Raw genomic sequence first — 26,196 nt, 5'->3', positions numbered from 1 at the left:
CTGTTAACTTGGAACTAGATCCAAGTCATGACTATCCCTGTTGATTGAAGAGTTGTGACTGACTTCTGTGTCATTGAGCAGTCATTTCACTGTATAGTGAAGTTATGCTGTAGAAGCGGTGTGTATGTTGTTTCTTTTAAAAAACCAAACTCCAAATTAAGTCTACATTTGGTTTGAAAAGCCCATCAACTGCCCCTTGATCTGCAAACTTCGTAGCAACAGGAACTGCAAGCCGAGATTCTCAAAGAGGGTGCACAATAAATAAATAATCAATATTCATACATTCATTCAAAGTTGCATTTAATTGCTATTTACATCCATTTGTTTTGAAATAAAGTATATATTATTACAGTAAATAATACAGAATGAAATGCAGGGAGGGAGTTTCGACCCCTCATACCATTCTTAGTAAGGCAGCTGTAGAATCTGATTCTTAACAGATGGTTTACAAAGCCAGCTAATGTCTAGCAGAATGAACACTTCCTTAAAGCATACAGATGAAAATTCAAAACCACCAAACCTTGAAGCCCTTATGCAGCTTTCTCCCGCTTCCTTCCCTTCCCCAAAGGCTCATAGACACCATGATGTAAACATGTTAATTTCTGAAGATGCCTGCACAGTTCGAGACACCAGAGGTGATGAAACCTAGATCCCCATTGCTCCTCTTCCAAGAGCTTAGGGACAGCTGCTCACACCATCAAATATACTAAGCTGTCTTTGAGAAGAGACCAGGGATCACTCTAGCATTGCTGCCGCCCAGATTTGATTCATATCAGTAGGGCTCAGAAGAGTTTGCTGAGCAGATGCGTGTGGCTCAGCAATGTTTGGTGGGTTGATTAGCATCCTCTTGCCAGAGAGGACAAGGTAATAATATGGCAGCTGGGGTTTTCTTTTTCCCTTCCAGGTTCAGACCACCTTTCCTCTTCCGATATACATACCCAAGAGTGGGGAGGCAGTGGCGCTCCAAAGGCTGCTGGTCTCCCAGCAATCTCAGCCAGCATGTGGAGAGCCACAAGTGTCGCCAACCCTGTCTTAAGACTCCCAAAACAGTAAGAAAAGAGGAACCAGTTCATGCATAAACCTGGGCAAGGAATCTTAACACACTTCCCTTCCGTGATAATGGGAACTACACATAAAATTGGGCCGACGGTGCATAGCACCCAGACCATCTACGTGATTGGGGGGGGGGGAAGGTGATAAGCCACACAAGCCCACTTTGGCTGGCTGAGTGTTATCAATGTGGGCCTTATGCAATTAGGAAAATGCAAACCCTGTTGCCCATTAAACGGCATACAGATACCAACTAGCTACTATTTCTTGGCAATTCTGGGAACCTTCACTTTCATAAACAAGAACAGGAGCAGGAAACGGGAAAGGGTGACTCCACCGGACACAACACTCTAGACCCGGTATGGGCAACTGTTGGCCCTCCAGATGTTGCTGCGCCACAAGTTGCATCATGCTTGGCCTTTGGCTGTGTTTGCTAAGGCCGATGGGAGATGTAGTCCAGCAACACCTGGAGAGCTAAAGGTTGCCCACACAGGCTCTCGAAAAGAGGTCCTTCCATCAACTAGGTTAGAGCACAGGGGTTGTAATGAGAGTCAAACACTCAAATGCTGTTCTAATCTCACCCCAAATTCCCATGGGTTGCAAAAATTCAAATGCACCACGTACTCAACAGGGAATGGCAACAGTTGAGATTTTAACACACCCACCCATAGATCTCTTGGGATGGGAGGGCTCTCCGGCCAGCTGACCTATTCACTTCTCTGTTCCTCAAAGTGAACAGTGGAATACAACGAGCACTGCTTACATTTCACTATCATGGATCTCTAGTGGAAATAATACATGGTTCAAGTTTAATGCTTAAATATGTGGTTAGCCTCAGCAGGTATTAATCCCATTTTTTTTAATAATATAATGGTACAAAAATCTATAAAAATCAAATTATAGCAAAATCCCAAGATTATAATTAAAAAAGCACATCTTGTACAAAATAAATCTTAATTCCTATACCTCAATGAAAACTTTTAAGACTTTTTTTTAAAAAAGAAAGCACTTAAGTTCTCTGACAGTCACGGCATTTCACACACTAGCATTCTTTCTGAAGTCATACAGGAGTAAGAATCCCACTCCTTTTCAAAGTCTTGTGACTAATATAATATTGATACTATAACAGCTATATACAAAGAGAGAGACAGAGAGAGAGAGAGAAATCAAGGTTTGGATATCTATTTATACAAATAAATACAGGATAACCCCATATTGCATAGTGTGTGCTTGCTGTCCCAAGTCAAGATTCAAGAGTTTCACAGTTCAAAGATGATGAACACAGTTTAAAGGAGTCGACCTAAGTGAAATGATTAAACTGAAAAACAGATTCAAAACACTTTTGCCACCTTCTGCTGACCCTATTAGCCAACCTGATGGTTATATTTACCCAGAGCAGGACCACACACAAGATCACCAGAGATCTCTCATTTTAGAGAAGAGGTAGGGCTAACCTCCTACCAAATGGGGCTCATTCTAAATTCGGCTCTCGTATGACTCCTGGCCATTTCCGTGGGGCCTGCCAACGTCATGGTTTCCAGATGTTGGAGGGCTAAATTTCCATCAGCCTTAAGCCAGAATGGCCAAAGGGGAAGCTGTGGTACACAACATCTGGGTGGAACCATGTTTGGCTACTCAACATAATCTGTCACACCCCAGGGAATTGTGCCTAACAGAACACTCCTACTACTCAGAAGTAAGTCCAATGAGTTCAACAGGACATACCCTGAGGCAATGGCACACGGGATTCTAGCACAACTGATTTCTGGCTTTCACAAAGCACAAGTCATCATCCACAACTATACTGCCTCCAATACATAAAACGTGAGTGAACGGCAAAGTCAGCTTCACTGGTACTAGAGAAGCGATAAACATTCGGTTGTCTATAGAGTCACGGAAGTTGCCTTGACGCAGAAGTGGGGCAACTCTGGCCCTTCAGATTCGAGACTCCGACTCCCATCATCCCTGACTGGCCACGCTGGCTTTGGCTGATGGAAGTTGGGAATCCAAAAACAGCTAGAGGGCCACCACCCCCTGCCTTAGCCGGATTTCCCTTGCAAAACCACAATGTGGAAAAACAGGTCAGCCCTAATAGCTCTTCAAAGCCAGCAAAAGCACCCAGGAACTGCCAAGTCGTGCCCAAGACCTGGTTGAGACGTTTATGCAGGTAGAGAACATCTTGACAAAAAGCCAAGCACTTCCCACCTTCCACCAGTTACCTGTGACGCAGGCACCACATAGGACCCTCCCCGCTGCCGCTCTCAAACGTGCAATTAGTTTCCCCGATACGAAGATTACATAAACGAAGCTCTCGCACTTCCGGCAGCATGGCGTTGCTAGAATCACGCGTTTCCTGGGCAACCTGCATCCGCCACAGAAAAATGGCGTCTAACCTTAAGCCGGGCTCAACTCTGCTTTGAAGTTAATACCTGTATTTCCGCAAGACATGGAGTTAAAAGAGTGTCCACGAGTGGAAGGGCAGAGGGCTCAACCCAGAGCAATTCCATCTCCCCACCTCCATGCTTCAAAGATGTGAACATTTAGTGGAATGGAGTGACTCTGGGCCCTGGGAGGATGCTACGCCCCTCAAGACTTCATTTGTCCGACTCTCCCCCCCCCAAAGTCCCAATGAAATGAGTAGGGGTTTTTAAACCACTGTTCAATACTACTCTACTACTTGAATTTTGCTGCTCCAAAGAAGAGGGACTACAGCCCCCAACATTCCTGACCACTGCCATGTTGGCTGTAGGGGCTCATGGGAGCAATGTCCAGAGGGCCACCAAGGCCCCACCACTGGTGACGGCTTGAAGCCAGACAACTGCAGGCAGCACCCACACACAGACTTCTCCCGCTGTTCCCATTGCAGCCACATGTAGCCTGCACCCTGTGAAACCATCGAAGGACCCTCTGGAATAGCACCGGGGAGAGAGAGCAGGGGCTGTAAGCTGGCAGGGTGTGTGGAATCCACAGATGGTGGAGATCCAAAGCAGGATCTAATCCACTAGGGTTTAGGAGCAGCCATTGTTTCGCTCCATGCTATACTGTACTGCAAAAGGGGGATCCTCTGACCGGATTCAGTTATTTTTCTTTTTTGGAAGAGTTATGGCTTGGATCCTATGGCTCAAGAGAAGAATCAAAATAAAGCAAAAAAGAGAGATCTATTTCCTACAATGGCAGAATTTGCACAGAAAGTTAGAAACCGCACCATTACACAAAATCCACACACCTACTCACGCATACCCACCCAATCTCTACACTAGCGTAAAGCTCTGCAGACCATTATTCACCCCCTTTCGCCAGCTACGTACATGGAAATGTTTTATTTAAGGCAGGAAGTATTAAGTTAAGGTGAAGATACCTTTATTTAATTCTTTGTACCTGTAAAGTCACTTTTGTACAGATTTTATTTTTTCAACAACAATCGCAGAAAACATAAATAGTAAACCTTTTGAACGTTTCCTAAAATTAAGTTGCAAAAGTTCTCTGGAAGACATTCGTTGAAGGCCATCTTAATAATACTTGTTGTGTTTTGCTTTGTGTCTGTGTGTGGTTTTCTTCAATACAATCAGTAGATAGATCGCCTCAGCACAAAGGAAAAAAAACAAGGTTTTTTTTGTAATTCATAATGGAAATGAGAAATGGAGCAAAGATGGCAGAAAACCATCTCTCCAAAGCATTACCACTTAAGCTGCAAGACCAGCATAAATGTAAATTGTAAAAAAATAAAAAAATAAAAAGATACTGTGGTTGTATTCCTTTCTAACACCCTTTACTTTTCTCTTTTTTTGATGGCTTAAACGATCTTAACATATTCCTGGTATCTCTTAAAACAAATTATAGAGGTGAAACTTTAGCCAGCAGGTTCCTGCTTAGAATGATGGAGGACAGTACTATAAACCCACGGCAAAGAAGGGGGTGGGTGGGTGACAACTTTGATGGATGTGCGGAGCTCTCTGTACTAGCAGGGAGAGACCCCCCCTCCACACTTGCATGGATCTGTATGGGTTGTACCAAACTAAATTCAGCTAAGAGCAGAACCACTGAAACGAAGAGACCCAAGTCTGTCACGCCCTTTAATGTCAATGAATCTACTCTAGAGTAGGCTTAGCACTGGAGACAACCCAATGCAAACGGAGGGGCTGAGTTGGAGGTCACGCCCCCCCATGCCCGCTAGGGTTTTACGCAAGGGGGGGGGGCACCTGATCTGATCCTGTAGAAAGAGGCATTTTAAATAAGACAAGGCAGGGTGAACTCTCTCACCCACCCCATTCCAATAACAACAGTGATTTCAATTTCATCTTTTTTATATATAAAAAAAACCCAAACCAGTTCCATTATTTCACTAGGAGAGCAAACAAATTCTTAAGCCTTCTTCCCCCTCCGACTTCAGCTCCATCTAACCAATAATTCTGAATATAATTCAAAGTCCGGGATACTTTCCATAATGAACCATCTTGGGAAAAAAAGTGGGGGAGGGACTCTATTTGAAAAATATATATATATATATTTATACTTTTAAAAAAAAGTTTGTTTTTTTGCAGATGGAACGACCAAGGGTTGGAGTTTGCTTCGGATCCCCAATTTCACACAACCGCAGGAAGCCACCTGAAATACGCCTACAGGCAAACAAATCCTTGGGGGCGGGGAGGGAGGTCAAGCCCGAGAGGTGACACTCTGCACACGTTTGGCTCAGTGACCCAGGCTAACCCTTCAGACTGTGTGGCGCAGAAGCCACACCCTACCCTCAATACTGTCCGGCCTGAAGCTATCGACCTGAAAAATCCTTGATAAGAGAGCTGAAAGAATGGCACGTGCCCACAGGACACGCTGCACAGCTGTGCTTTAAGAGTCACACAATACTATTTTGCTCAAGTCCTCTCTTAATGCACCATTGATTCGGAGGAGAGGCAAAAGGGGGCGAGGAGGAGGAGAGAAGGATCCACGGTATTTTTTGCCCTCTTCTTTCCCAGTTCATTCCGTGCGATGGCCGACTTTGATACTGTCGCTGAGAAAGAAGCCGCAGGAGCCCTCGTTTACAGCGTGATGAGAGGGGACGCCCCTCACAGGAGGAGGAGCAGGAGGTTCATCCTTCGCGTTCGGTTGCTGCTACCCAGAAGCAAGTTTTGGGAAATGATTGCCGCTGATTTCATCATAGATTCATGCGCAAGTGCTCTGGCCGCTTGGAGATCATAGGGAAGGCTTGTTTCTTGTAGGGCCCGGTGTTTGGCTGCCGGATAGGGAGTGGAGCTGAGGCCTCCCCACAGACCGACACGTCCATTTGCTCTATCCCACCCGTCTGCATTGGGTACTCCACGGGCGCCTGAGAGTTTCCCACGCCAGAGGAAGTACCTCGCCCCCAGTAGTCCCCAGGAGAGAACTTGATAGGGCTTGAAAGAGAGAGAAGAAACGTTCGTTGAAAGAAGTTTAGCAGATGAAGCACACAGAAACATGCTAGCTGTTGCACTATTCTTAGCAGAAGCACCTGATTTAACAGGTTTAATTGGGCTACTGTTTCTGACTTTGGAACTCCACAGCAACATCCAGGAAACTTAAGGGATTTCTGAGCATGCGAGAACCCTGCTGGGTCAGGATAAAGGCCAAGAAAGCATCCTGTTCTCAGAGCCAGGTGCCCCTGGGAAGCCAGCAAGGAGAACCAGAATGCAACAGCACCCACCACACTTGCTATTCTCAGCAACGGGCATTCAGAGGCCTCTGACAGTGGCAGCAGAAGACAGCCATGAGCCGCACAGCCAATTGTCAGAGAGAAATGCAGTCAGCAACATCTAGAGGGCACCATTTTAGCTGTTTGGCAGCAGCTCTCCTGGTTTCCAGGCAGGGAACCTTTTCCACCCTTACATGGAGGCATCGAAAACTGAAGTCTTGACCTTCTGCATGCAAAACAAATGCTCTACCACTGAGCTATGCCGCCTCCCTAGTGAGACAGAGCACTATAAATGGTAAAATTAACCATTTATATTCTCTCTCACCACCCTGGAAAGGCCCAGACCCTCAACACCTCAATGACCCTCTTGCTGCTACTCACCAAAACTAGGGATGGGGGAAGAGAAAGTGAAATACCTGACTGGTGTCCGTGGGCTGCCAATGAATCTGCGAGGTGATCGGATTTTTGGTTCAAAGGAAAACTTCTCCTTCACACTTTCAAGTACAGATGGAGCCACGTATGTGAAACCCTAGATGGTGGGAAATAATTGTTGCCAAGTCCACCCCACCCAAAGAATTTGAATGAATGTTCTGTGTTATGACAGGAGCAGAACTTGAAAGAACCAGTACCCTCCCCCACAAAAAATCCTAGCCATCTAAAGGTAAAGGTAAAGGGACCCCTGACCATTAGGTTCAGTCGTGGCCGACTCTGGGGTCGCGGCGCTCATCTTGCTTTACTGGCCGAGGGAGCTGGCGTACAGCTTCCGGGTCATGTGGCCAGCAGGACTAAGCCGCTTCTGGTGAACCAGAGCAGCGCAAGGAAACACCGTTTATCTTCCTGCCGGAGCGGTACCTATTTATCTACTTGCACTTTGACATGCTTTCAAACTGCTAGGTTGGCAGGACCTAGCCATCTAGATAGAGCCAATATGTGGGTTGTTAACAGGAACATGAATGAACATCAAAACTGCCTTTGGTCAGAGCAGTGGTTTTCAACCAGTGTGCCATGGCCCCCAGGGGTGCCTTGGAGGGTGGTCAGGGGTGCCACAGGCAAAACTGGCCTCTGTCCCTCTTTCCTTCCCTCCCTCCCTCCTCTGGTGCCCTCTCACGTCTCTGCCTCCCAAAGGCTTGCACAGCTGTTTATTGCAGCAGCCCTGGCTATAAACTCCACATTTGCTCCATTGTGCCTATGTGTACTTCCAGAAGCTCTCAGACAGCTGTTGCCCAAATCCCTGTATTAATTTCAACTCCCATCAGCTCCTGCAGCCAACATGGCCAATGGTCAAGAATGATGGAAGGAGTCCAATACCATCCACAGGCTCCTAATCCCTGGCCTATGCCACTACATAAAACCAGCTGCAGACCAGAATAAGGTACAAGGAGCAATGGATATTTGGAAACTGAGCCTACTAAGTAGTCAAGGGAGATGCAGAGCGTACCCAAGCTTCAGAAAGGAGGCTTGGCAGTGGCAGAGAGCGTCTTCTCTTCCAGAATGTCTGCACCCCTCAATAGGCCTTCTGACATTCCCTGTAGCCTGAAGACCAGGATTCTGCTGGTTTTCAACAATCCAGTACTTAGCCCCACTCCTACTTACCACAAAGACCTGGTTGGCACTTTCACTGAGAGTCGAGTCGTCGGGGCTATCAACAGGAGTCTGACGGGTAAATTTTGCATCAAACTGGCTCACATCCTCTTCGGATTGCTTTGCAAAATATATATATATATATATGGATGAAGGTCAACAGATTATCAAGCAAAACACCTTTAATAGCAGGTAAGAACTGAAATCGTCAGAATGGCAGATAAAAGAAACTGCAGGAAAACTCCCTGATGGCAAATCACTATTTGAAGAGGCCACCCCTTTTGGGGCAGTCCATTGACAGCACTCTTTTCACCCCTTTGGGGTCACTACTTCAGTGTCTCCAAAGGTCTGGAGTGAGCAGCCCCAGGGGAGATATGGAGTGGGAATTGCTGCTAGACCATTTGGTTGTTTCAGTTGTCATGTGTCCTGTTTTCTTTACCCAGGAATTTGGTTTAAATGGAAATTATAATTGTTGTGCTCACTACAGCTTACCTTTGCTTTGATTAGTGATGGAGCTGTTGAATTTGTTTGTTATTTATTAGACTTGCTTTTACTGAGTCTGTATTTTTTGTACACTATCTTTCCCCCCCGTGCATTTTTCATTTTATTTTTATGTCACCATTCCCTGCTCTTGAAATATTTAATGAAGAGCTAGGTATAAATACTTAGAGGAGAAATGGGGTGTGCCTCTGAATAATTATTTAGGGGGAAAGCCTGGGCACTTTGGGATCCACAAACCACAAAGCAAATACTAAGTTTATATGTGAAATATTATCCAGCACCAAAGGAAGCATTACCAATACATACCAATAACGGTTTAAATGGGGGTTCCACCTTCCGAGCCAATAGCTCTTCCCAGTTGATGTGTCTGAAGAAAGGATGAGCCTAAGGACCATTATTAGACAACAGTCAGAATCCAACCCGGAAGAGAAAAAGATCTCAAAGTGGAAGCTTCCTAAGCTATACACAAACCTAAAAGGGGACAACTTGTCTGGTGTGCTGAAGGTGATGAGAATGAATACAGGCAAGGAGGAAAGCCATGTTCGTTTCTTTCCTCAGTTTGGATTCAAGTCGTGCTTACAACTGGTAATGAAATAACAGGGCTCTCTTTAGCTGTTATAAATCCCACTGACCCTAGAATTGCTCTGAGAGGCAGCCAGCATTTTCTCCCTCTCCCCCTCTCACACATAGCCCTAAACCACTAGTTTCCCAAACTCCTTGAAGGAAGCCAGGATGGCAAACCAGTTCAAAACAAGTTGGATTGTAATTTAAAAAGTAAGAGATGCCCACCGTTTCTTTCAAATAGTATACAAACACTGTCTCTATGGAACATGCTCCAGATCACAACACAGATGTCCTTAAAAAAAAGAATAAAAGAACCCAGGAGAAAGTCTAGCCTTGTGTTCCAGTTGAGCAAAAGCATTAAGCAAAAATTACCTGAACTTCTCCAGCATCTCCAGGACCAGCTCCTAGACGTGAGGCAGCATTTCTCTTTAGCAGCTTAGGAAAGGGGAAATATGTTTAAGAAAAAGTGAGGGACCCTGAAAGCCTGGGTTGCATACTGAAGCAGACTGCTGGAACTAAAGATGCCAAAGGCAGAACATCGGATCATCTACGGAGCAAACTCACCTGCAGCATTCCAGCTCCTTACTGAAGTACCTACTTCCTAAGAAAATAGACTGCAAGCATTTCCTTCAGCTACCCTTTCTTTTAAAGGACTTGTGACTTAAATGCAACGAGCAGCATCCAGGGTTAGCCATACAGTAAAACCAAAACTTGGGTTCGCTTTACTTACATGATTGCAACCGTACGTGGGTGGGAGTAAAATAAGCAGATAAACGGAAAGCCAAGGAAACTCACTGCTTTCCACTCTCCAGTTATTTACCCCCACCTCACTTACAGGGCTTTGAGGAGGGAGTGGGAGGGCTCTGACAGCGTCCCAGAACCCTCACATGGCCAGGTAACCAAGGTGCCTAGCTTTGGGAAGGAGGCGCAGCAGGTATGGTGACGCCTTCCTTCCTGATAAGGTGTGAGGGTTCTGGGAGCATCCCAGAAGCCAGTAAAGAAAGTGCTTCTTCTTAGTGCTTTGCTTATCAGGGTCTGGGAAGGTTGCCCATGGCCCTCCTGCAATGTTCCCAGATGCAGGTAAGCAGCCCTCTGCCTTGCAGGGTGTGGTTCCAGGGGTTCCTGGCTTTGCACGCAGACCCTCAGAACCAAATCCTCGCGGAAGTGGCAGGCCCTCTGTACTCACAAGTACATGACTAAGTTAGGGCCATTAACTGCAATGGGTCTACTTAAGTAAGGTTTTAGTTGGATGCAACCCAAAGTCATTTAATTGGGGAAGCACCGGTCTGTGACTCGTTTTAAGATAAAAAGCCCCAATTTCCTTGTTAAGATCCCCACCTTTTTAAGCAGATCTCTGGCTTCTTGCGTGAGGTAGGGAGGCAAGTTGAGTTTACACTTGAGAATCTTGTCAATGGTTTTCTTTCGATTCTCCCCAGTGAATGGGGGCTATGGAATGTGGGAGACAGAGGAGAGGAGGTAGAAAAGAGAGAGAGGAGTCCATAAGGAACTATGCACCACAATTATGCAATTCCATATAAAAATAGATACTCCTGCTTTAACGTGTTTTTATCTTGAAAAGCAAACACACACATTCCTAATTAAAGCAATTTCCACACAATGCTATTCTGAAAAAAGCCTAAAGCTTTGGAAGTACAGCAAGAGAACCAGTCCCAATTCCTGGGCCGCAAAAACAATGGGACGAGCACTGGGTTTGGTTTGGTTTTTAATGTGGGCAACTCAAGGCTCAATGGTAGCTCTGGGTGGACCATTTACATGACACTCAAGTTGAAGCAGCCAATGAAGGGGAACTGGGGCAGGGGAGAACCAGGAGTGATGACGTCGCATATGCTATTTAATAAAATGGCTGGGATGAGCAGACAACACACACAGGGCTGATGTATTCAGTAAGGAGGGCATGAAGAAGTGCGCAAGCGAATAACCACTAAAGATCTAACCTCACCATTAAAGCTAGCTCTAGAATTTTTATAAGGCCGTAAAAGCGAAAGATCTACAGTCCAACCCCCTCCCAGCGAATAAAAAGATTATCATAGGAACACAAGGCCATATCCAAGTAAGTCTACTCAGAGCAGCCTCACTGAATTAATGGACCTAATTAATGTTTGCTAATGTCAGCGGGTCTATTCTGAGTATGATTAGGGTTGGATACAGCCCATAAGGAAGCTGGCCAGCCCCTAGTCCATCTAGCTGACTTGGCAGCAGCGGCACTCCTGGGTTTCAGGAAGGCAGCCTCTCCCAGCCCTTCCTGGAGATGCCACTGGGGATTGAACCTGGCACCCTCTGCAATGTTCAGTCATTGAGCTATACGGCCTTCCCTTTTCCTCTTGCCACTTCCATCACTTTTATGACATACACAAGTGAGCAATGGGCCTGCTTGCCTCCAAGTCCAAGGGTAAATTGACCCATCATTCCATCCTGCAAAGATGTGACAGCATCTTTGCTCAGTGGGGGTTTCAGACATAAAAGCATTGCCAGTGAGTGAAGAACCTCTGTATTTAATACGATGATTCCACCATGCAACACTGCGATTCCTGCATTGGACTAGATGATCCTTGGGATCCCTTCCAGTTTTACAATTCTACAATTCTATGAACACTTAAAAGCCCATCCATCTCATTAGAGATGGTATCATTGTTTTCATTTGCTTTACTTTTTTTTTCTTTACATTTTCTGATTCTTAGCAATGGTGATCGATAAATGCTGCTTATAAGCTCATCAAGAGAGGCTAGTGAACTCAAGAGGTTTGGAAAACCCTGCTCTATGAAATGAAAAAAATGCATGCAGTTTATAAATGTGCACCTACTGCTCCAGTCAGCATGTCATACATTAATGCCCCCAAACTCCACCAGTCCACAGCACGGTTGTGCCCACTCCGCATCAAGATTTCAGGAGCCCTAGAAAGACAAGAAAAATCAAAGCAAAAAAGTTTTGAACAGGCAGATAGCACTAGCCTGCCCTCAAAGAAACATAATGAAGATGCAAAGATGCCCCGTATACGGCTTAAGTTGTATTGCTGTACAATTCTTACACACCCCTGCCCCCCCAAACCCTATCCAGAAAGGCTTGTAAATAGCCACTCACCTGCGGTGAGTAAAAACAGTCTCCAGGCAACCAGACAAGAAAGTTCTTTTTCACTGCTGGGTATGGATCCACATTTACTACAAGCCTCTCCCACAATATAGAACTGACCCGTTGCTAAAATAACCTGCAACTGACTTCCGAGTAAATGAAAACCAGGTACTTGGCTTGAATCTAGGGATTTGGAGTCACCATATCATCGTAAGCGTGTAGCAGATAGATGAATTTCATGACATGTGGATCAGCACATAGCTGCTACATGCTTTGTGCTCCATAATTTAAAAGATAGCTGTTACAGCATGGCTGTGTAGTATAGTGGGATGTACGTACCTCATATCACAAAATCAGATCAAGGGAAGTTTCTAAAATATACGGAGCTTTGTTTTGTGGGTCATAAAATGTTTATCAGCCATCTTTTGCTCCACTAGGCATGAAAAGCATAATGGTTCAACCTTACAATGATACAACCTTACAATGGTACATGCATCCCCAGCGATTCCAGATTCCAAAATTCATGATTCCTAACAAGCAACTGTCAATGATCTGAGCTCAGCTGCAAGTTACCACACCGCCAAAGCAGCATAATTTTACTAAAGAATATGCAGGTGGCTAAGCTAGAAACGAGTTTTAAGGGCAAACTCAGTAAGAAGTTTTAGTCTGATTTACAAAGTTACGTATAAAACCTAGCTTCTTTCAAATATACACGGTTTAGATAAAGCCCTTTGGCTGTGGTGGGGAACCTGTGTCCCTCTGCATACTAGTGGACTCCAGGTCCCATCAGCCACACCAAGAAAATGGACTGGTCAGGGATGATGGGGACGGCAGGCTGGAGGCATTGCTCTACTATGGTGTCAGGGAGACTTCTCTACATACAGTGTCTGAAATATTTATGGAAGTAGTCCTGAGCTCTATAGACAGCCTAGCCCCTTGCCCCTCACCCAAGAAAAGCCCATCATATTTTGAGCTAAGTTTTTAAAAGGTAAAATTTAGCCATTACCCCCAGACCAGAGAAATACTTTTCTGTTTCATCATGCGGGCTCACATGTATTCTATTGTTCCACAGAATGTATGCGTGACAGTTCCATCATGAATGGATTCTTTACACAGTCCAAAATCTGTCAGCTTAACATGACCTAAAAGGAAACAGTAAAGAAAAGTGGGGAAGGAACACCAACATGTCATTCTAACAAGTCGTACCTGAGACCAAAACCCCAGCTTGGGCATTTTTAAATTTTAACATACAGTACTTAATTTAGAAACTGTTTTTCAGCAAAAGCCCCTCAAGGCAGATAAAGTAAGTCAATTAAAAAGCTGTAACCTTAGGAACTCTATCGATTCCCAACAGGAAAAACACACAAGCTCCACCCCATATGCCCCACAGGTTGAGATCCAATGTTAGTCGTAACTCAGAAGGGGCTCACTGAAATCAAGGGACTAAGAAATGTTAAGTCCACTGAAATCAACAGACTTTCTCAGAGAAAGACTTAACAGGGTATTACTCTGGAGACTTCATATGCTTGGTGGCATGCAGCTTGCTTTCAAAAGATTGAAATAACATATATAACCATGCAGTATCTTCAGGGTGGCATGAGGAGCAGTGCCCTTTTTTCGCCCTGATAATCTAGATTTCTGACTGCCTCAGGAGAACATAGGGGAAGCATTAAGCCACTCTGGGAGCCTTTCTGGCTGAGCAGCAGGGTAACATGTTCTAAATAAACAAAACAGACTTCACAAATGGCTGGATTCAGCCTGAGAAAATGGGGCAGGGAGGGACAGCTCAAACAAGAGAAGCGCGTCAAAGACACCCAATCCCTTTTCCATTTCTCTTCTGCGTTTTTTTTTTTTTAGATTTGAAGCCTGGAGGCAGGAACGGTCTTAGCGCAGAGATGCAAGCTTTTTCTGGCTGGAGAGAAATGCTTTAAATCATCCCTCACCAACCTGCCACCCTTCAGATGATTTTGGACCGCAACTGCCAGCCTAGCTAGGGCTGATGGGGAAAAGCGGCAACCTTTGAGGGTCACATGCCTTTGGTAGGCAAAAGTGGGCAGAGCACCAATTGTGACCCCTCTCTACCCTTGATTCAGGCAACCAAGAGGCATTATAAAAGTTCAAGGACACACCCCAGCCTGCCAAAAACACTCAGTGAGGCTGCAGAGGAGGGCCAGGGAGGGATGTGGCTGGGAAAGGTGTGTGATGGGGGAGAATCCCAAAGGCCAGGCAGAGAGACCAGCGTTTGGCCACTGGGCCTGAGGGTTTCCCACCCTTCTTTCAGAACTATAAAGCTATGGCACGTGCCAACACACGAGCTCACTGTCGTACCACTAACCTTGGTGGTTGAGCATGATGTTTTCTGGCTTTAGATCTCGATAGATGATCCCCTTCTGATGCAGGTGCCCCAAAGCCATTGAAATTTCAGCCAAGTAGAAGCTGAAATGCAAGAATTTCATTAACAAATAAATGCCAATAGCAAAACGCGTCATATCTGAGTACAACAATTCTGTGGCTCAATATTAAGATACTGCACCAAACTGTGGTTTGCACTAATCATAATTTTAGAATGTGAACCAATCAAGATCAGGCTAGCCAAGATACCTAAATGGTTTATTTCTCCATCCACTTCCCACCCGAGGCCCTAGGTGGGACAGCATTCAGAGGGGGAGCAACAGCCATATGGTTTGTCAATTCAGACATCACACCAAACCACACTCAGTACAAACCACGGCCTGCACACTCGATTCAAACACCATTTCCAGTTCTGCCTTGTCAGATGTGACAAACAATGGTTTTTCAATTCAGACGTCACACCAAACCATAGTTTTGAGATAAGCCTGCAATTTCACTGCCAGCGTTAAGTTTGTTCTGCTCCTCAGGAGCTGGAGGGTGAGTACTCAAGCTACTAAGCTGAAGAATTGAATCTCTTTACTTCACTTCCCTCCTGGCCAAAACAAGTGCATTCTGGCGGATTCTCCCAGCATCCCAGAGTGTACACAGAAAATACCGTATTTTTTGCTCTATAAGACACACCTTTCCCATCCTAAAAAGTAAGGGGAAATGTGTGTGCTTCTTATGGAGCGAACGCAGGCTGCACAGCTATCCTAGAAGCCAGAACAGCAAGAGGGATCGTTGCTTTCGCTGCGCAGCGATCCCTCTTGCTGTTCTGGGATTCAGAATATTTTCTTTTCTTGTTTTCCTCCTCCAAAAACTAGGTGCGTCTTATGGTCTGGTGCATCTTATAGAGCAAAAAATACGGTGCTTACTATTCCACAGTTTCAAACAGGGGATCCATGTACTGTTTTGTTAAATCTGGGTATTTTCCACAGGAACATAGGTTCATAAACTTGCCAGTTTGTTCAAAATGGGCAACAATTATTCAACTCTGCAAAGGTTAACACTTTCCCAGAAACTTCCTTACGTAGGAACACAGGAAGCTGCCTGGTTGTTGAGGCTTGGAAATTGGAACTTGTTTGTCTTACCAAGCTGTGTCTTCCATAAATATCCCCTCTCTCTCCAACTGCATGAACAGTTCTCCTCCTGCAATGAAATGGGCATCGGGTGGAGAGAGAAAGGTAAGAAACAGTAAGTCATCTTTCTGCTATATACGGTATGTGAAACAGCTTCCACCCCACACTGCTGGCTGGCTATAACACCAGAATTCACATTCTGACCATCAGTTGCATCCTTACCACTAAGATACTCAAGGATGAGGTAGAGTTTTCCACCAGTCTGAAAGGCATAAATCAAGTCTACAATGAACGAATGCTTGACTTCCTCCAAGATGTTCCGCTCTGCTTTCGTGTGAGCTGTATCTTTTGCATTTCGCACAATCATTGCCTAGAGAACAGAGACTTCAACAGTAAAGACAATGTTCTAAAGACTACACCAGAAACCAACTGTCAGCAATCCCACAATACACAGCCACCGATTGCTGGCATCAGCAAATGTTGATGGAATATGAAGGACTTATTCACACATAACTCTCAAACCATGGTTTGAAGAGGGGAGAGCATGCCTTGGGCACACACTCTGCCCCTGCCCCCTGGCTTTGATTCAATCCCTGCTTTACCACAAGCCAAAGTTTCCCACTATATTCAAACCAATCAAGCAAGCTACCATAAGCACTAACAAATGTGCCTTCAAATCATGGTTTGAAGTGGGTTTCCAGTTCTTGTTTACATGGGGTTAACAGTAAACTGTAGACTTATACAAATAAATGCAAGTGTGTCATCAGGAGTCTTGGCTCAGGTATAACGCTTGAGCTGAGCGAAGAGAGTAAACTTCTGGGCCAAGGGTTGCCACCAGCAAGTCAACATCAGCTCTTAATAAAAAGTGCTAGCGTCTTCTCACTGGTACTTGACAACACACTGGACACCTCTTCTTGCTCTTCCAATTGTTCTCTCATTTAGCTGGACTTTGCATTCATTGTTACAGGAAACATGTTGTGATGAGATCAATGATTCCTCACACAGTTAAAAGTGCATCTGAATCTCTTCTACCTCAAATAAATGGGACTAAGTGGTATGCCTCAGCTGGATCATGTCCAGAGTAATTTAGGTTTCAACAGACCAATATGCACTCGACAACCTTTTAAAAAATGTAAGTCAAAGGGCTCTGCAAAGTATGCTATGCTAATATACTGCGATAAGCCATAAAGAAGAATACTGGCTTGCAAAATATATCTAACAGACCTCCCCTTGCATAACTTGCTCTCAAAACAAAACAGAGGTCCAAAAGTTTATGCGCAAACCTATAAAGAATTTCAGAGTCATTAAAGAAACAGTCAATTCCAATTCATAAAACAAGTGGTAGCCAATGTGGTGGCCTCGAGACATTTTGGACTACAACCACCACCAATGGCCAATAGTCAGGAATGATGGGAATTGTAGGCCAGCAAAAATAGATAGATAGATAGATAGATAGATAGATAGATAGGTAGATAGGTAGGTAGATAGGTAGATAGATAGGTAGATAGATAGATAGATAGATAGATAGATAGATAGATACCCAGACGCACCATGTTGCCAACCTTGGCATTAACAAATAGGAACATAAGAAGAGCCTGCTGGATCAGGACATGGCCAACATCCTATTCTCATAGTGGTCCATGTTCCCACAAGCGTGACCTGAGAACAACAGAACTCCCCACACCCCTGCAGTTCCCAGGAACTGGAACACTAGTTACTGGTTTCTATTCTAGAAGAGGGTGCTGCAGTTTTGATTATAGGAAGCTGCCTTACACCATTTCGGACTAGTTGTTGATATTGTCTACTCTGACCGGTGGAGGCTCTCCAGTCTCAGAATTTCAGACTAAGAAAGAATGGCTATGCTCTGCCTCCACACTCAGAGGCAGCAAAGCTTGTGAATAACAGTTGCTGGAAACCACAGGAGGGGAGAGTGCTCTTGTGGTCAGGTCCTCCTTGTGGGTTTCCCACAGGCATTAAGTGAGAACAGGATGCTGGACTAGAAGGGCCACTGGCCTGATCCACCAGGCTCTTCTTCCGTCTCATCAGCTTCTCTCTGGTCTGTTTTTTAAAAAAGAAAAACAGAACAAAACCTGGAGATGGCAGAGGATAAAACCAGGACTCTCTGCCAGTGACATGAGCTCTTTTCGCTGAACTATGATCTCTTCCCCTCAAGACAGCCCCTCTTATTTAATAGCTAAATGTCAAAAGCCAACTCACCTTTTTAAGCACCTTCATGGCAAATATCTTACCAGTATTGGCTCCCGTTACTTTTCGAACTTGGAAAACCTGTCCAAAACAATGGAGAATAATTAGATGCCTTTTTAAAAGAGGGTTAGCAGCCACTGCAAGGGCTGCTGTTTGAAACTCTTCCACTACCAGAGAGCGGTAGAGAGAACTCTTTTGACTTCAAACCAGCCAGAAAACTTCTGTTTTAGATCATCTTATAGATAACATGCATATATTTATTTCCCCGCCTCCCCAGTATTTATAGCATCTCTCAACAAGCTCACACATCTCATACTTCTTACCTTTCCATAGCCACCTTTTCCAAGGACACGTAGCAGCTCAAAGCACTCTGGGCGGATCTTTTCAGGGCCTCTGTTCACACTAGTTTCCGAAATCTCAAATTTTTCACAATGCTCCATGCCACTAACAAACAAAAAAGTTTCAAAATTAGGATAGCCTTTAAAACAATACTAAGTACATTAACTATTCTGTGTATAACTAAAAGCCTCCCTGTGAGGTGCTCAGGAAAGGATGGGGGAGATAGTATTATTTAGAATATAAACTGGAATACAAACTCTGATTACTGCAGACATGAGTTCTAAATAATTTGAAATGTTTAATTTAAGAAACACATTTTTTCAAAGCACAGTATTTTTTAAAAAAACAACAACAACATGAAACGTTTCTGAAGTCAGGCAAATGAAACCATTCTAACACATGTGCATCAACCCAGACTTCCTTATATGCTTGAACAGGATTCACACATGGACCTAAGCAGAGTGCTCTGAAAGCACTAGTTTTAAAGGGGAAAGAGAGATAAGCAAACTACTAGAGGCCAATGCCAACTGCAGAGGATAGAATACCTTCATATACAAGGGAAGGGAGACCCCCACAGGCCCCTGCCCACAAAGGTTGTTTCCTCATTGCAATTGCAGTAAGTAGGACACAATACAGGAAACCTCTTTTTGCATCTGAAATAGCTCTTGCTGGATTAAGACAATAAATTATTGATATTGGCCTGTTTAGGTTTACAGCCCACTCCAGGGATTGACAATGTGGTGTCTGTGGCTGCAAGGCAGCCCTAAGGTCTTCCCCTGTGCCCACAAAGCCTTTGAGTCTCCCTGATCATTAAGTAGTGAGAGTGGGCAACATTTGCTCTCTTAAAAAGTAAATAGAGCTGAAGGAGGAAATTGACAGAATGACACTCTTTCCAACTTGCTTTTTCAAGGTTTAGTTTAATACTACCGGGTTCAACGTCTAACCAGATTCCTTGGAAAATGTGTGTGTGTGTGTGTGTGTGCGCGTGCACTTTTTCTCATTCTGTCTCTTGGAGGGGGAGATCTCCTTCCAACAAGCAATCCGAACACAGAGGTAGTTACCAGCTGGGAGATATAACTGTTGAAACCGAATATAGGCACAGAAACAGGCAGACTGAGACCAAAAGCTGTTTCAAGGCCCCTCAGAATATTGCATGGTTCACTCTCGAGCTCCTGCCTGCACAAGGAGCAATTTCATAGGCAGGAACAGCTAATTAAACATGATGGCATTGCCGCCTGGACTCTAGCACTGACTTAGGACAGGACTGTTTCCTCCCCAACTCTTCCATTGACAAGGATCCATTTCCAGTTAAAAACTTACAGCTCATATGGGACGACTCCCCCATGGTCCATGCTTTCACTTAAGTGACCCTAAAACAAGATAAGCAGGGAGGAGAGAGAGAGAATCAGAAAAGTAAACAGTGATTGTTTAGAAAGAACTATGAATTTTTGCTTAAACATTAACCCAGGATTTAGGACTGACAGCACTGCAAGACTGCATTCAGCTCTTACATAAGCACAGTCAGCAGCAGGGTATGGTAATTCCTATGCTGGGTTTTTGTGGAACATCCACAGAGTTCGACAGGAGCGCTGCCAAATCCTCCGAAGCACAGCACAGGGACTCAGCACTCTTTACCCAACTACACTGCTACCCAATTTCGTACAGTGCCGACAGTCAGTAATTTAGATCTTAAAACATGGGTCTTTTCTGGACACTACAGATCAGAACTGTTTTTACCACTGAGAACTTACTGCACTGGGGAAAAGCAGGATCTGCTTTACTATACAAAATGAAGACAACGCCTAGGTCCCCGACACCAGGGCTGCTGCAGACTTAATGGGTTGGAGCCAGAGTTATGCAAACAGAACTCTATCCAGGCAACTGCCCTCTCCTCCCCACTGCAGCCCCCTCCCCCCAAAACTTCCACTTGTTCGGCTCCCTGAAGCTCAGCTTGGAGAGTTTATAGAAATATTGCATGGAGGATGGAGCAAGCTTGTTTTTTCTGGCTCTAGAGGGTAGGACCCAAACCAAGGGCTTCCTGATGGTAAGAGCAGTTCAACGGTGGAACGGACTCCCTTGGACGGTGATGGACTGGCCTTCATTACAGGATTTTAAGCAGAGGTTGGAAGGCCATCTGTCATGGATGCTTTTGCTGAGATCCCTGCATAGCAGGGGTTGGACTAAATGGCCCTCAGGGTCTTTTGCAACTATACCATTCTATGTTTCTATAACTGCAGCCTATTTTTCTTTTAAATTGCATGGAGAAGCATCTTTGCAGCCTGACGTTCTATATGCCAAACAAGTTTATAACCTGCTGTTTGTGAAAGCTAGACCTGTGTCATATATGAAGGAGAGACCATAGGAAAAGTTAGCCTTAAAAAGCTACTAATATTATTTGCCCACCACCACCACAATCCATGCTTGGCATAGCTCACATGGGATTGATTTTATTCATTTACAGAGTCTGAAGCTAGACATCACCACCACTTCACCAAGGGTAACAGGACTGTTTCCAGCCCTCTCAAAAACTAAAATACAGTCGTACCTTGGTTTTGAATGCCTTGTGATTTGAACATTTTGGCTCCCAAAAGCCGCAAACCCAAAAGTGAGTGTTCCAGTTTGTGAACTTTTTTTGGAAGCCGAAGGTCCGACACAGCTTCCAGTTGAGTGCAGGAAGCTCCTGCAGCCAATCAGAAGACACACATTGGTTTTAGAAAGTTTTCGGAAGTTGAATGGACTTCTGGAAGAGATTCCGTTCGAGAACCAAGGTACGATTGTATTTCTTTGCATCATTCTACTGCCTTATCATCAGCAGTTACAACTAATGTCAGAAGTACAAGAATCCAAGCACTTAAGGGAGGGTGTGTGTGGACTGGTGATTGACTCCTGGATAAAGGGAGGGGTCAGGAAGCAGGTTTCTAGCAAAACCTTGCTGGGCCCAATGTTTTGCAAAACAATTTGCACCTAAGACTACTGTTAGTAAGTAGAACATTGGTCATGTATCCACTCCAGATACGAATAAATTACTTGTGTACAGCATTGGTGGCATAATAACAAACTGGTTGTGTATATGAAGACCTAGTAGATAAAAAGACTATTTCATCCAGGCAAGTTTGAAAAAATATACCACAATGCGCAGACAGAACAGATGATTCTACAATAGCGTGTGCGCACACACACACAAAAATGGGACAGGCTGATGAGCCTAAAACCACCTGTCATGCAACAATGGCAGGATCAAAAGCAACCTCAGAGCACATGGGTTTTGATCCACAAAATCAGAACGCTACTTAAAAGCTTTAAAATACCATTTTGAGTGTATAGTGGCACAAGTAACAGCAGATATTCTTTATTTTCAGGTAAAACACTAATTAAAAGCCTAGTCAGTGTGTGTGTGTGTATACATGCCTTTATGTAAGATGTGTTATATAAGCATTTTATTTTGAAGAACATTTACCTTCAATTTGGATGCCAGCTTGCAGCACCACAAAAGAGCATCAATATTTGCAGACCTTCACAAGAAGGTTAAATGAGGTCACCCCTCACTGTATTGATGCAGTTAAGTTCTTCTGCAGAATAACCCTAGAAAAACTGGAAGCTACTTTATACAGTGGTACCTCAGGTTACAGACGCTTCAGGTTACAGACTCTGCTAACCCAGAAATAGTACCTCGGGTTAAGAACTTTGCTTCAGGATGAGAACAGAAATCGCGCGGTGGCGGCAGGAGGCTCCATTAGCTAAAGTGGTACCTCAGGATAAGAACAGTTTCAGGTTAAGAACAGACCTCCAGAACGAATTAAGTTCTTAACCTGAGGTACCACTGTACTGGATCACACCACTGTTCTGTCTAGTGTAGAGCTCTGTCTAGCTCTACTCTACATCAATAGATAGCAGCTGTTTGGGATTTCAGATGAGTCCCTCTTCCAGCCCTACCTGGAGATGCCAATGATCTGCCAATGAGCTATGGCCTTCTCCTAACCCTAGGAACTTGCAATATTTGTCAGGTTTCAAGGAAGCTGGATCTTTAGCATGGAAGCTGTGCTCAACTACAGCCAGTACTCATGCACTGTCCTAAGACAACTACTTGCGGCCAGCAAACTAGCAGCAACACCGTTCCACAGGCCTAGAACACTCACAGCCTGATCCTAGGCACGTTTACGCAGAACTACGTCCAATGGAACATATCCCCAATGTATGTATGCATTAGACTACAGTCCCAAGCACTCTAAACAAGACTTGGCAAATAACAGAATAATCTAATAAACTGGCATTCTGGAGGGAGTCTGTCTCTTGGCACACTCATGTTTAGACAATTGCACCAGCAGAAAAACTGATGTGTCAACTATGTGCTGCTAAGAGAAATTGGACCCATTTAACCCCAAACACATGGAGGACTCTGGAGAGATTAGATTGAAATTTCTGGCATTTTTTGTGATTTGTGCTTTTGTAATCCTTTGTATTCTTTTAATGACTTGTATACTTTTAGCGGGACTTTTTTTGTTCTTTAAGGTTTAAAATTTAAAAGAAAAAGTTTTTTAAAACCCAAATGGGACACAGCAAGTATTCTTTGCCCTTATCCAGAGTGTATTGCAGGGAATGAGTACACCTGAATATTATTTGGTGTTCACTTGTGCTTCAGCACCCATTTATCAAACACAAAATCAGTAGCCCCGTTGGAGCAAGGGGACCCCCAAGCCCAGCCTTGCTTGTAACCCACTCACTTGGCTTACCACAGGCAACTAGGAATGTTAACCTGGACTCCGCCTCCTTTCCAGAGCACTTTTGCTTCCTTCCTGCCCAGTGCTGAAACCAAGCAGGCTGTGAAAGCTTAAGAGTGCTTTGTCACTCCTCAAGCATTTCCATACTGTACGTGCAAGAGGTGATGTGCCTTCCAATGCATTCAGCATAGTAACCAAGAGGACGAATGACAAAGCTCTCCTTCCCTCTTGCTGTCAGCCAACTATGTATCTATGGTAGACAAGCAGCAGGTCAACCTTTAGCACATTCAGCACACCAACCCAGTACAGTGGTACCTCGGGTTAAGTACTTAATTCGTACAGTGGTACCTCGGGTTAAGTACTTAATTCGTTCCAGAGATCCGTTCTTAACCTGAAAATGTTCTTAACCTGAAGCACCACTTTAGCTAATGGGGGCCTCCTGCTGCTGCTGCGCCGCCGGAGCACGATTTCTGTTCTCATCCTGAAGCAAAATTCTTAACCCGAGGTACTATTTTTGGGTTAGCAGAGTCTGTATCCTGAAGCGTATGTAACCTGAAGCGTATGTAACCCGAGGTACCACTGTATGCTGATGGGCAATGGACAGATCAAGACATGCTTTCTGCCACTCACCACTTCCTTTCTATGCTGGATATGCATGACAGAATGTTAGCTCCTGTGTGCCTAACAGAGAAACACTGCAAAGGGACATAGGTCTCTGTCACAAGCCTGCTGAGTTGACACACAGGAAGCCCCATTCTATTACTCCAGCATAGAAACCATGTGAGCTGGCAGCATATATAACTTCATCCCTCCACTGCCAATCCGCTGCACTGCCTCACTGGATGAACAGGAGACAAAGTTTCTTCCTGTACAACCAAACAGGCTAAGAAGAAGAGGCACAAGGAACACTGATTTCTAGCCTGCAAAATGTTTTTACTTACCTGCTTTTAACTCATAAAAGAGGGGCAGGCAGTGCTCTGCTTGTCTTCAACAATCCCTCTTATGCGCTAAAATTATTACAGGATATTAAGTGTGCCCCTCAAAAGTTACAAGGCTGCTCTAATCAGGCAGAGCCACATTCATTTCCTAGACAACCCTTTCCCCACATATAGCAGTATCTGCATGTTCTTATCACCACATACTATCTTTTGCCTCCCCTTAATACATTAAGTCAAAATAGAGCAGTTTCTGAAAATTCACTCCACAAAAATGATAACTGTATAAGCAAAAGGCAAAATAATGGGTAGTCAACTACCAGACCTACTGAAATTAATGGCCCTAGCTTAGTCACATTCATTAATTTGAATAAGTCTACTTGGAATAACTTAGTTGAATACCAACCCGTATTTCCTCACTCCCATGACTAAGCAGCATCTATTAAGATTAACTGGGTCGTTAACAATAAGTGCACTAGTTCACTTATTAAAGCACTGTTAGCATTAGTAATAAATTCCACAGGAGAAGATTTGTTGTTGCAGCAAGAACAGTAGAAAGCCTTGTGATACTTTAAAGACCAAGGCTGCAATCCTAACCACACCTACCTGGGAATAAGCCCCATTAAATTCAGCAGAACTTACTTCTGAATAGACATGATTAGGATGGTGCCATAAAGTGCTTATAGGATTTTAGCCTATCTAAGAGTAAACCCCATTGACCTCAAAAGGACTTTCTTCTGAGGAGATGGGGAAAAGATCGAACTGCACCAGATTTATTGCAGCATCAGCTTTCATGGACTTGTGCCCACTACATCTCACACAGATTCATTGAAATGCAACTATTACCTGACAAAGTGAGCTCCAGCCCCACCAAAGTGGATGCTGCAATAAACCAGTTAAGTTTTGAAAGGTGCCACAGGACCTTTATCACTACTGAGTTCTTAATGCAAGCTGCTTCTGCGCTTTCTGTAAAAAAAAGACAGGGAATAAGTGCCTTTTGCTACCACAAAATGTATTAATGGCCACTAGGAACATAGGAAGCTGTCCTATACCGAGTCAAGCTGTTGGTTCACCTAGCTCAGTAACTGCCTAATAATCATGACAATAACCTGTGACATAATCATTAATTTATTATCGCTGGATCATCATAATCCTGAATTTAACAATAATAGTAATAATCTGTGTCGGACGCAATGCAGAAACAATAATTTAATATTGTATTATTACTAGATCATCTTAAGTGTAGTAATAATAATCATAATAAAACGCACAATGCAGGAACCTAAAAAATAGTCAGAACACGTGTCAAACCCAATGCAAAAACACGACCACGGATTTGTATGCATTTATTACTACTCTCGCTATTCTTCCTACTGCTCATGCCAAAGGCACAATGCGGGAAGGCCGTAATAGTAACAGCAAACGCCGTTAGTACAATGCAGGAATAGCAAGTCAGTTATAACGGAACCATCCTCGCCGCCCCCAAGAGCCGCCCGTCCGCCTCCCACCCTCGGCCAAGTCCTTCCCCGAAGGCGGCCTCGCCCGGCCCGCCTCCCTCCCTCCGACCGGGGCCTCCGCCGCCTCGCCCCCGAGGCCTGAGCCGGGCTCCCCCGAGGCGCCTCCTCCCGGCACATGGGCCGGGCCTGCCTCACCCCCTCCTCCAGCTCCTCGTCCGAGGCCGCCTCTTCGGGCTGGTCCAGGTCGATGTCGAAGACGCCCGCCATGGCCTGGGAAACGCGAGCGGCGGCGGCGGCGGCACAGCCGGAGCCGCCCTTCGCTGCCTAGTGGCGAGAGCGCGCGGGTGAGGGCCGGAGGGCCGCCTCATGGGCCCGCAGCGGCAACCCCGAGCGCCGCCATGACGGCCGCCATCGCCCAGGCTAGCCAGAGACCTTCCCCCGCCCGCTCAGCGCGCCTGCGCGGCTCTTCCCCTCCGGAGGGACTGCGCAAGCGTGGGGCGGCGCCGGGGAGGTGGGCGGCCAGGGGCACCTGGGCCCGCGGAGCCAGTGCGCAAGCGCCAAGAGCACGCGGCGGCGCTTTCCAAAAGGGGCCGTTGCTCTCTCTCTCTCTCTCTCTCTCGCGCGCGC

General features: G+C 45.0%; 1 protein-coding gene across 1 annotated transcript; it reads right to left on the bottom strand.

Annotated features, from left to right (window-relative positions):
• Positions 1–283: 283 nt before the first annotated feature.
• Positions 284–26,116, bottom strand: RPS6KB1 (ribosomal protein S6 kinase B1). The gene is made up of 15 exons (XM_083587826.1): positions 25,765–26,116; positions 19,780–19,829; positions 18,444–18,564; positions 18,133–18,201; positions 16,138–16,285; positions 15,928–15,985; positions 14,781–14,881; positions 13,497–13,587; positions 12,180–12,270; positions 10,697–10,804; positions 9,731–9,793; positions 9,101–9,178; positions 8,306–8,413; positions 7,129–7,241; positions 284–6,437 (listed from the first exon to the last, which is right to left on the bottom strand). The coding sequence occupies exons 1-15, from the start codon at positions 25,834–25,836 to the stop codon at positions 6,200–6,202; spliced, it is 1,509 nt and encodes a 502-aa protein (XP_083443952.1). The 5' UTR covers positions 25,837–26,116; the 3' UTR covers positions 284–6,199.
• Positions 26,117–26,196: the final 80 nt, after the last annotated feature.

This window comes from Podarcis filfolensis (assembly GCF_964270895.1).
Source record: "Podarcis filfolensis genome assembly, chromosome: 15".
Classification (NCBI taxonomy): Eukaryota; Metazoa; Chordata; class Lepidosauria; order Squamata; family Lacertidae; genus Podarcis; species Podarcis filfolensis.
This window is presented reverse-complemented; position numbering and strand designations above follow the sequence as displayed.

Coding starts and splice junctions, on each gene's coding strand:
- RPS6KB1 (XM_083587826.1), bottom strand. CDS start 25,836: ATGGCGGGCGTCTTCGACATCGACCTGGACCAGCCCGAAGAGGCGGCC. Junction 15,986..16,137: donor CATCCTTGAGTATCTTAGTG/GTAAGGATGCAA, acceptor ATTTCATTGCAG/GAGGAGAACTGTTCATGCAG. Junction 10,805..12,179: donor ATGACATGCTGACTGGAGCA/GTAGGTGCACAT, acceptor CACATTCCATAG/CCCCCATTCACTGGGGAGAA.